General features: G+C 44.5%; 1 protein-coding gene across 1 annotated transcript in view; it reads left to right on the plus strand.

The window, feature by feature from the left end:
• The window catches only part of CENPP (centromere protein P), a 222,340-nt gene that overhangs the window by 12,847 nt on the left and 197,343 nt on the right, over positions 1-12,150 (plus strand). Inside the window, exon 4 of the mRNA XM_014529502.1 lies at positions 2,503-2,591. Coding sequence (XP_014384988.1) covers positions 2,503-2,591 — 89 coding nt within the window. The remainder of the gene's footprint in view (positions 1-2,502; positions 2,592-12,150) is intronic.

Consider the following 12,150-nt stretch of genomic DNA (forward strand, 5'->3'; position numbering starts at 1 on the left):
CTGGCAGGGGAGGGCAGTTGGGGGCGAGATCAGGCCAGCAGGGGAGAGCAGTTGGGGGTGAGATCAGGCCGGCAGGGGAGGACAGTTGGGGGCAAGATCAAGCTGGCAGGGGAGAGCAATTGGGGGCGAGATCAGGCTGGCCCGGGAGGGCAGTTAGGGGTGATCAGGCAGGCAGGCAGAGAGGTTAGAGGCGATCAGGCAGGCAGGCAGAGGGGTTAGGGGCAATCAGGCAGGCAGAGGAGGTTAGGGGCGATCAGGCAGGCAGACAGGTAAGCAGTGAGGAGCCAGTGGTCCCAGATTGCAAGAGGGATGTCCGACTGCCGGTTTAGGCCCAACCCTGTGGGATCGGGCCTAAACCGGCAGTCGGACATCCCTCAATTGGTCCCTGATTGGAGAGGGTGCAGACTGGGCTGATGGACCCCTCTCCCCTCATGCATGAATTTCATGCACCGGGCCACTAGTATAATTATAAGTTAAGTGTATCTTTAGAAATACATTTCTAGTAGAATGCTAGGTCAAAGGAGATGTACATGTAAATTCTGATTGATAGTACCAATTACCTTCTAAAATGTTTTTACCTTTTTACATGTTAAGCAGATTTTTAGAGTTGAGACTGCTAAAGAAACAAACAATGGTGAAGACACAGCTACCTTCTCTATACTAAAACATTTATTTTAAACAAAATTTCCACTAGATGGAGATGTTTAGCTATCAGAAAATTTAAATAATTTCTGTCTTATAGAATGTTGTTATAATAAAACTAGAGGCCCAATGCACAAATTTTGTGCAAGAGTAAGCCTTCCTTCCCCTGGCTGCTGACACCGGCTTCCCTCTGGCCAAGGGAAAATTATATTAAATTAGAATTTTAATTAAAATTCTGTATCACAAGGTTCCAAACAAAATGTACCTGATGACATTTGTGAATGAAAGAAAACACTGAAATCCAATATAGGATGCCTCATGAGCAATATGTAAATCTTGAAAAGTTAATAGGACCCTTTTCTTGAATGTATATACCCACAATTCTTTGTATTTATTTTATTTTTTAATCTTCACAGAAGGATATTTTTTCATTGATTTTTAGAGATAGTAGGAAGGAGGGGGAGAAACATTGATGTAAGAGAAACACATCAGTTGGTTGCCTCCTGCACACACCCTGACCAGGACCGGGTATGGAGCCCTCAACCGAGGTACGTGCCCTTGACCTAACCCGGGACTCTTCAGTTCGTAGGCTGACGCTCTATCCACTGAGCCAAACCAGCTAGTGTTCTTTTTTTTTTTTTTTTTTTTTTAAACCCTCACTGGAAGATATGTTTATTGATTTGAGAGAGAGGGAAGGAGAGAAAGAGAGAGAAACATCAATGTGAGAGAAACATTGACTGGTTGTCTCTTGTACGTGCTCTGATCAGGGATTGAACCCGAAACCCAGGAATGTTCCCCAACCAGGAATCGATGCTCCAACCAACAGAGCAACCGGCCAGGGCACACCCACAATTCTCAGGTTTTAGGGAAGAATGAGAAGTTGGGGCTGAAGTTAAGTGGACCTTGGTAGAAGTGAATGTGCTGCTGAGACTCAGACACTGTGTTTGAAGTCAGCTTATCAGCTACCTTTCCTTGTTTACCAGTTGGGGAGGATTGACGTGGTTAACAGTAGACAGACCAGAGAGAGGTGGGAAAAGAGTATCTTGAAGTCAGCTTTTTAGTGGCTGAACAGAATCCAGACCTGCCCTCCCGCCAAAAAAACAAGAACAAAAACAAAAACAAACAGAGGGGCCAGTAAATCCTACGCTTTCTGCTGATAGGATTATCGTCCTGTCCTGATGTGTGAAAGCCCAAATCTACACACCCACACACACTCCAACAACAGACATGCGCATCTCTGGGATTTCTTTTTTCTTTTTTGTAACAGATCCATTGAGATATAATTCACGTGCCATATAATTCATCCATTTAAAGAATACATTCAGTAGTTTTTAGTATGTTCACAGAGTTGTACAACCATCAGTACATCAACATGTGAATTGTCTTTTACCTTCGAGTTTTTAGTTAATGTGCTTTGCCTTTTTCTTTTCGGTTTTCCTATCTGTTGTGTTTATGGTAAAGTTTTTCTTCCGATTGTTGCTTTTTCTTTATAAAAATTATTTTTATATAGGTATTTTGAGTGTTTTATCTAATTTGCTTACTTTTTTCTATTAGCATTTTGTGGATAGTTCTTCCTTGCTGAGTAACCAGTTAAATAAATATTTCCTTCTAGTATTTTATTGTTCACATTTAAGTAAGTAATTTATTTGCAGTTCATTTTGTTTGTTTTTTTGTATGTAGCACCAGGTCTGAGTTTTATTTTTTCTACAAGTAGGCAATATTTCTAGAAACTTCTGTAGATTACCTTTTCCTATTAGGTGGCAGCATTTCATTTTTCATAAATTTTAAAATTATTTTTGTCTTTTTATTTTATTTAAAAGTTGACTGTGTTCTGATACATTAATTTTTCTTAAATTTTAGAACAAGGAAAATTTATCTTCCATTATTACTGACCTCAACATAATAATGGAGTCCACCGCATATTCAGAATTAAGTGAATTTGTATCTAGGTAAGATAATTTACAAATTTATTTTTTTAGAGATTGTTTTCACGCTATAGTTTTGAGTTTACCTTTTCTCCCTTCTTGATTGATAAATATCAAAATATATCTGAAAGTATGACACCATTTTTATGGGTTATATTTAAGCCTATATTCTTTATATCTATTATTCTTTCATTCAATAAAAATTTATTATGCATTTACTCTATGCTAGACATTAAAATTAAATTCTGAGCAAAACTAGATATAAGCCTTAATCCTCATGGAATTTGTAGCCTAGGGAAAGGGCAGTTGGGGGCGACCAGGCCAGAAGGGGAGGGCAGTTGGGGGGGACCAGGCCTGAAGGGGAGGGAAGTTGGGGGCCATTGGGCTGGCAGGAGAGCAGTTAGGTTTCGATCAGACTGGCAGAGGAGTGGTTAGGGGGTGATCAGGGTGGCAAGCAGAAGTGGTTAGGGGTAATTAGGCAGGCAGGCGAGCGGTTGGAAGCTAGCAGTCCCGGATTGCTAGAGGGAGGTCCGACTGTCGGTTTAGGCCTGATCCCTGTGGCCCCCACTGGGGGGTTTGACCAGTCACCACAGAGGAGACCCCCAAACTTGAAGGGGGTGTGGCCAGCATGGCTGGCCCTCAGCCCCTCACCCAGGCTGGCCACACCCCCATGGGGTGAGGGTCCCCACTGGGGGGCTTGGCCAGCCTGCAAACAGCCATCAGCCCCTCACCCAGTCTGGCCAGGCACCATAGCAGGGACCCTAACCTTGAAGAGGGTGTGGCCAGCCTGAAAACGGCCCTCAGCCCCTCACCCTGTTGGATCGGGCCTAAACCGGCAGTCGGACATCCCCCGAGGGGTCCCAGATTTTAGAGGATGCAGGCTGGGCTGAGGGACACCCCCCCTACAGTGCACGAATTTCGTGCACCGGGCTTCTAGTAGTAAATAATGCTGCAGTGAACATAAGGGTGCATATATCTTTGTGAATAATTTTTTTCAAATTCTTCAGGTAGATACCCAGAAGAGGGTTCCTGGGTCATATGGTAACTCTGCTCTTAATTATCTGAGGAACCTCCATACTGTTTCCATAGTGGCTTGTACCAGTTTACATTCCCACCAGCAGTGAATGAGGGTTCCCTTTTCTTCACATCCTCTCCAACACTTGATATTGCTTGCCTTTCTGACAGGAGAGAGGTCGCTTCTCTTTGTAGTTTTAATTTGCATTTCCCTAATAACTAGTGAAGTTGTACATCTTCATATATCTGTTGGCCATTTGTATGTTTTCTTGGGAGAACTATCTTTTAGTCCCTCTACCTATTTTTTTTTTTTTACTAGGATGTGTGTGTGTGTGTGTGTGTGTGTGTGTTCAGTTGTATGAGACCTTTACTTGTTTTGGATGTTAAATATATAACATCTGTTTATTGGAGTTGTTGTTTGCAAATATTTTCTCCAATTTGATTAGTTGCCTTAGTGTTTTGTTGACAGTTTCTTTTGCTGTGCCCAACTTTTTAGTTTGATATAGTCCCATTCATTTATTTTTGTTTTTGCCTCCCTTGACTATAAGGTCAAATTTATAAAATCCTCACAGTCAAGGGAGATAAAAGCAAAAATACTTAGGACCAAGTTCCATGATTTTAGTATCAGTGTTTTGTTTTTGTTTTTTAATATATTTTATTGATTTTTTACAGAGAGGAAGGGAGAGGGATAGAGTTAGAAACATCGATGAGAGAGAAACATCGATCAGCTGCCTCCTGCACACCCACTCCTGGGAATGTGCCCGCAACCAAGGTACATGCCCCCGTCCGGAATCGAACCTGGGACCCTTCAGTACGCAGGCCGACGCTCTATCCACTGAGCCAAACCAGTTAGGGCCAATGTTTTTTTTTTTTAATGTAGTCTGGTTTCATTCCTTTTTATGTGGCTTTCCAATTTTTCAAGCACCATTTATTAAAGAGGCTTTCTGTTTTCCATGGTATGTTTTTGGTTCCTATGTAAAAAAATTATTTTCCCAGGCTTAGCTGGTGTGGTTTAGTGATTGAGCATAGACCTATGCACCAAGAGGTCTCCAGTTTGATTCCTGGTCAGGGCACATGTCTGGGTTGCAGGCTGGATTCTCAGCAGGGGACATGCAGGATGCCTCCTAATTGATGTTGATGTTTCTCTTTCATCAGTGTTTTTTTTTTTTCTTAATATAATTTATTGATTTTTTACAGAGAGGAAGGGAGAGGGATAGAGAGTCAGAAACATCGATGAGAGAGAAACATCGATCAGCCGCCTCCCTCACACCTCCCCCTGGGGATGTGCCTGCAACCAAGGTACATGCCCTTGACCAGAATTGAACCTGGGACCTTTCAGTCCGCAGGCCAATGCTCTATCCACTGAGCCAAACCAGTCAGGGCTCATCATTGTTTCTATCTCTCTCTCTCTCTCCCTACCTCTCTCTCTAAAAATCAATAAAAACATATTTAAAAATTATTTTCCCATATACAAGTGGGTTTGTTTCTGGCTTCTCAGTTCTGTTCCATTGGTCTTTGTATCTGTTTTTCTCCCAATACCATTCTTTTTTATGATTGTTGCTTTGAATTATAGCATGAAGACAGAGTGTGTGACACCTCCAGCTTCATTCTTTTTTCTTGGGATTACTTTGGCAATTTGGGATCTTTTGTGTTTCTATCAAAATCTGATGATTTTTCTTCTATTTCTTTTAAAAAACAACATTGGGATTTTGATGGTGATTGCATTAAGTCTGTATATTACTTTGGGTAATAAGGCTATTTAAACAGTGTTGGTTATCCCAATTTGTAAACATGGAATATCTTCCCATTTCTTTGTGTCTTTTTAAATCTCTTTTGATAATACCTTGTAGTTGTCAGTATATAGGTCCTTTACATTCTTTAAGTTTGTTCCTAGGTATTTTATAGTTTTTGTTGTAATTACAAATCTAATTATTTTTTTCATCCCCCCCTCACCCCCATGAAATTTAATTGTTAGTAAATGGAAATGTAATGGATTTTTGTACATTGATTTTTTTTATCCTGCTACTTTATTGTATTTCTTTATTGTTTCTAATAGTTTTTTTTGTGGAGTCTTTAGGGTTTTATATATACAGAATCATACCATTTGCAAAAAGTGACACTTTTACTTCTTCTTTCCCAGTTTGGATGCCTTTTATTTCTCTTGCCCGATTGCTCTGACTAGGACTTCCAGAACTATCTACACTAATAAAAGAGAACGATGCAAATTAACCATCACTCCATTACCCCGCCACTCCGCTACACCCACAAGCCACGCCCACGAGCCAATCAGGAGCGAGTATGCAAATTAACCCAACTAAGATGACAGTGGCCACGGAGCTGGAGCGAGCAGGAGGCCGTGGCTTCCACTCAAGGAGGGGCTGGGAACCTGGGTTGCCAGACTCAGGCTTTCAGCCAGACCTGGGCTCATAGTTGTTTCAATTATAGAAGATAAATAAATCCCAGATACCTGCTTCCAGCCAGCCGTGGCTTCCACTCAAGGAGGGGCTGGGAACCTGGGTTGCCAGACTCAGGCTTTCAGCCAGACCTGGGCTCATAGTTGTTTCAATTATAGAAGATAAATAAATCCCAGGGAAAAAAAAGAAAAAGAAAAAAAGGAGAGGCTGAGAGCTTGGGTCGCCGGGGGGGCATGGCCAGCCTGAAAATGGCCATCAGCCCCTCACCTAGGCTGGCCAGGCACCCCAGCGGGACCCCTCACCCTAAAGGGGCGGTGGGCAGCCTGAAAACGGCTCTCAGCCCCTCACCCAGGCTGGCCAGGCACCCCAGCGGGACCCCTCACCCTAAAGGGGCGGTGGGCAGCCTGAAAACGGCTCTCAGCCCCTCACCCAGGCTGGCCAGGCACCCCAGCGGGACCCCTCACCCTAAAGGGGCGGTGGGCAGCCTGAAAACGGCTCTCAGCCCCTCACCCAGGCTGGCCAGGCACCCCAGCGGGACCCCTCACCCTAAAGGGGCGGTGGGCAGCCTGAAAACGGCTCTCAGCCCCTCACCCAGGCTGGCCAGGCACCCCAGCGGGACCCCTCACCCTAAAGGGGCGGTGGGCAGCCTGAAAACGGCTCTCAGCCCCTCACCCAGGCTGGCCAGGCACCCCAGCGGGACCCCTCACCCTAAAGGGGCGGTGGGCAGCCTGAAAACGGCTCTCAGCCCCTCACCCAGGCTGGCCAGGCACCCCAGCGGGACCCCTCACCCTAAAGGGGCGGTGGGCAGCCTGAAAACGGCTCTCAGCCCCTCACCCAGGCTGGCCAGGCACCCCAGCGGGACCCCTACCCTGATCCGGGACACCCTTCAGGGCAAACCAGCTGGCCCCCACCCGTGCACCAGGCCTCTATCCTATATAATAAAAGGGTAATATGCTAATTAGACCAGATAGACCGGATGTCTCCTGGACATCATTTTCTTCCTGAGAAAGCCAGGCCCCTGGCCGCCCTGTCCCAGGTGCCTATGGCTGGGGCCCCAGGTGGTGCCACCTGGGGTCCCGGGTGCCTGAGGCTGGCCCAGGTAAAGCCGGCCTGGGTCCCGGTTGCCTGCGTCTGGCCAGAGGAGGGAAGCCTGGGTCCTGGGTGCAGGGGCTGAGGCATAGGTGGTTAGGTGTGATCAGGCAGGCAGGCAGAGGCTGTTAGGGGTGATCAGGCAGGCAGGCGAGTGGTTAGGGGCAATCAGGCAGGCAGGCATGCATGAATTTCATGCACCTGAGCCCCGCATTGTGAGAGGGATCGGGCTTAAACCGGCAGTCGGACATCCCCTGTTGGGTCCCGGATTGCGAGAGGGTGCAGGTCTGGCTGAGGGATCCCCCCCCCCATGCATGAATTTCATGCACCTGATCTCTATTTTTAAGTAAGAATAGTCAAAATGGGCACCCTTTTCTTGTTCCTGATCTTAGAGCAGGATGGGGAACCTTTTTTCTTCCAGGGGCCATTTGGATGTTTCTAACATCATTCGTGGCCATACAAAAATATCAACTTAAAAATTAGCTCGCTATATTTGGTCAAACATTTAATGAACTCACCCCTCATGCCTAGGCAGGCCCAGACTAAATGATTTCGCGAGCTTTTTATGGCCTGCAGGCTGGATGTTCCCCAGCCCTGTGTTAGAGAATAAGCTTTCAGGTTTTAACTATTGAGTATGATATTAGCTGAGAGTTTGTTGTACATGGTCTTTATTTTATTGAAGTACTGTTATCCTATACCCATTTATTTTTTTTGATCATAAATGGATGTTGTATCTTGTCAATTTTCATCCTTTGTTTTATTAATGTGGTGTATTACATTGATCGTTTGCATATGTTGAACTATGCTGTGCCCCTGGAACAATCTCTATTTAATTGTGATGCATTATCTTTAAAGAATATTGTTTTATTTGATTTGCCTAGTATCTTATTTAGGATATTTTCATTTGTGTTTATCACAGATATTGGTGTGTGTGTGTGTGTGTGTGTGTGTGTGTGTGTATGTGTGTCTTACCTTGACAAGTTTTGGTATTAGGGTTATGTTGAATTCTTAAAATATGTTAGGAAGTATTGGCTCTTCTTAAATTTTTTGGAAGAGTTTGAGAAGAATAGGTATCAAATCTTTGAATGTTTGGTAGAATTCACTAGTGAAGCCATCTGGTCCTGGACTTTTATTTTTTGGAAGATTTTTGATTGTTTCAATTTCCTTGCTGTTGATCAGTCTATTTAGATTTAACAGTTCTTTGTGATTCAGTCTAGGAAGGTTACAGCTTTCTAGGAACTTATCTATTTCTTTTAGAATTGGTAGCATATGATCTTGCTTAGTATTCTTTCTTGCTTTGTATTTCTGTGGTGTTTGTAGTAACTTCTCTTTCATTTCTGGTTTTGTTTGAGTATTTTCTCTTTTTCGTTAGTGAGTCTAGACCAGGAGTCCTCAAACTTTTTAAACAGGGGCCCAGTTCACTGTCCCTCAGACCGTTGGAGGGCCGGACTATAGTTTAAAAAAAAACTATGAACAAATTCCTATGCACACTGCACATATCTTATTTTGAAGTAAAAAAACAAAACGGGAACAAATAAATATTTGTATTTGCATGTGGCCCGCGGGCCGTAGTTTGAGGACCCCTGGTCTAGACAGATGTTTGCCAATTTTATTAAGGTTTTCAAAGAACTAGCTCTTTGTTGCATTAAATTTTTACATAGTCTTTTTGTTTTCTATTTCATTATTTCTGCTGACTTTGGGTTTGTTTTGTTCTTTTTCTAGTTCTTCCAGATGTAAAGTTATGCTGTTTCCTTGGGATTTTTCTTGTTTTTGAGCTAGTCCTGTAGTAGTATAAACTTTTGTCTTAGTATGAAACTTTTGGAATGCTTTACTTGCATTCCAAAAATTTTGACATGTCATACTACCCTTCTCATTTGTCTGTTTGTTTCTTTTGATCTCTATTTTTATTTCTTCTTTGACCTCGTTTTTTTCCTTAAATATTATTTTACTGATTTCAGAGAGGAAGGGAGAGGGAGAGAGAGATAAAAACATCAATGATGAGAGAGAATCACCGATCAGCTGCCTCCCACACCACCCCCTACTGAGGACCAAGCCTGCAATCTGGGCATGTGCACCGACCGGGAATTTAACCATGACCTCCTCGTTCATAGGTCGACACTCAACCACTGAGCCACACTGGCCGGACCCTTGGTTTTTAAGTAGCATGATGTTTAATCTCCAGATATTTTTGGTTCCCCCCCCCTTTTTCTTTTTGAACTTGATTTCTAATTTAAAATCATTGTGGTCAGAGAATATGCTTGGTATGATTTCAATCTTTTTAAATTTGTTATTAAGACTAGTTTCATGTCCCAACTAATGGTCTATCCTTGAGAATGTTCTATGTACGCTAGAGAATAATGTATAATCTGGTATTCTGGGATGTAAATGTCAATTATATTCATTTGGTCTGTTGTGTTATTTAAGGCTGATATTTCTGTATTGATTTTCTGTTTGGATGATCTAGCCATAGTTCTCAATGGGGTATTTAGGTCCCCTATTATGATTGTTTTTTTGTGAGTTTTCCCCTTTAGCTCTGTTATATATTTTGTTGCTTCCTGCCTAGGTACATATATATTGATAATTGTTATGTCTTCATGATGTAATGTCCCCTTTATCATTATAAAATGATCATCTTTGTCTCTTGTCACCTTTATTATTTTGTCAGATATAAGTGTGGCTATATCTGCTTTTCTCTAGATACCATTTGCTTGGAGAATCATTTTCTACCCTTTCACATTCAGTATGTATTTGTCTTTGCAGCTTATATATGTCTCCTGAAGGCAGCATATGGTTGGGTTTTGTTTTTGGATCCAATCTGCTTCTCTCTTTTTATTATTGAATTTAATCCATTTACATTTAGGGTATTTATTATTATTTTTTAAAATACATTTTTATTGATTTCAGAGAGGAAGAAAGAGGGAGAGAGAGATAGAAACATCCATGATGAGAGAGAAACATGGATTGGCTGCTTCATGCAAGTCCCCCACTGGGGATCAAGCCCACAACCCAGGCATGTGTCCTTGACTGGAATCGAACCTTGGACCTTTCAGTTTGGTTTGGCTCAGTTCTATCCACTAGGGCTAGGGTGATTATTGATGTATCAGGATTTGGTATAGTTATTTTATCTTTTAATGTCTGATAGCTCTATAGCTCTGTGTCTCTATTGTTTCTTTTCCCTTGTGTTTCTCTCTGTTGTAGTGGTAGTATTCTATAATATTTTCCTCTATTTTTAAATTGTGTCTCAGTTTTCGGATTTTGTGTGTGTGTGTGGTGATCATAAGGTTTATTAAAAAGAAAGGTTAATATATATATATATCTATATATACAAATATATACACTAGAGGCCCGGTGCACGAAATTCATGCACACCCACTGGTGCCAGGCCAGCCAACACAGGTGTGATGTTATTGTTCCATAGTGTTATGTGTTTTATTAAGAGCAGAACACTGAGACCCTCTGTAATTGATTTCCTAAAGTAAATGATATTTGGTTATTTTTTTCTATATGTACAATATATTCTTTCTTTGTCTTTTTTTCACTTACATTTACATTTATTCATAAACTAGAGGCCTAGTGTACAAAATTCGTGCATTCGGTGGGGGGGTTCCTTCAGCCTGTCCTGTGCCCTCTCACAGTTCAGGAGCCCCATGACAACCCAAAGAGGTAGGCCCTGCCCACCTGGCTGGGGTCTGTGATGGATCACCCCGGCAGAGGGAGGCCCCGCCCACCCGCCGCAGCGCTGCCACCTGGGTGGTCTGGGCCTCCTTCTGTGGCCTCTGGCCAGGTGGCCCCGCCCACCCGCTGCAGTGCCACCGGCTGGGTAGCCTGGGCCTTCCTCTTTGGGGCGATTGTAGAGCCCCACCCCATGATCGATTGCCCCACCAGCCGGTGGCCTGGGCTTCCCTCTGTGGGGCGATTGTGGGGCGATGGCGGGGTCCCCTGAGCAATCTCATCACACCTACCTTGGCTGGTCTGGCGCTAGTGCATGTCAAAATGTGGTCATCTAGAAGGTCGTCTGGAAGGTCGTTCTGCTGTTCGGTCATTTGATCGATTTGCATATTATGCTTTTACTAGAGGCCCGTTTGCAGGAAGATTCCTGCAAGAATAGTGTTTTGCTCATGTCTCTGCTGCTCCTACCCCGCCCATCTCTGCCGCTTCTCTCCCGCCCGTCTCCACTACCTCGGCTTCGTTGCTTGGCTTCCTTCTACGGTGTCTTCAGTCGTCGCTCCTAGCCAGTATATGCAAATTAACCGCCATCTTTGTTGGCAGTTAATTTGCATATCACTCTGATTAGCCAATGGTGGGCGTAGCGAAGGTATAGTCAATTTGCATCTTTGTCTATTATTAGATAGGATTATTATAGACTAATATAATAGGCCTGGTGCACGAATTTGTGCATGGTTGGGTGGCCTGCAGGGATTGGACCCCAGCTTATGTCCCCAGCTTTGCAGCCCTAGCTCGCACCCCCACCTCGCAGCCTTGCAGCGCTGCCTGGCACCCCACCTTGGCCTGGTGCCGTCCCCTCACCTGCTCCACCATCCCGCCTGCAGGGTGACTGATCGGGGCTGGGCCCCCCCGCCCAGCTCCCTCAGTGCCTGGGAGCCTGGCGGAGGCCCCACCCTGGCCATCCCTACTGGTCACTGTCTGCGGGGTGATTGGCAGGGCAATTGGGCCACCGCTCGCACCTGCCTTGGCCTGGCGCCTCCCGCCACCTGCTCCACAATCGCTCTGCAGTCCCATTCTCGTCGGGGCCCATAGAGGCCAGCAGCACCTCCACTGCAGCCCGCTGTCACTGATGCCTGTGATGTTCCGTGCCGCCCCCGGTGGTCAGCGCATGTCATAACGAGCAGTCAAACTCACGGTCTCCCACTCGAATGACCACCTGAAGGGACAATTTGCATATTAGGCTTTTATTATATACTAGAGGCCCTGTGCACAAAAATTTGTGCACTCGGGGGGAGGGAGGGGGGCCCCTCAGCCCGGCCTGTGCCCTCTCGCAGTCTGCGACCCCTCGGGAGATAACGACCTGCTGGCTTAGGCCTGCTCCCAGGTGGCAGAGGGCAGGC

The sequence above is a fragment of the Myotis brandtii genome, unplaced genomic scaffold (assembly GCF_000412655.1).
Source record: "Myotis brandtii unplaced genomic scaffold, ASM41265v1 scaffold684, whole genome shotgun sequence".
Lineage (NCBI taxonomy): Eukaryota > Metazoa > Chordata > Mammalia > Chiroptera > Vespertilionidae > Myotis > Myotis brandtii.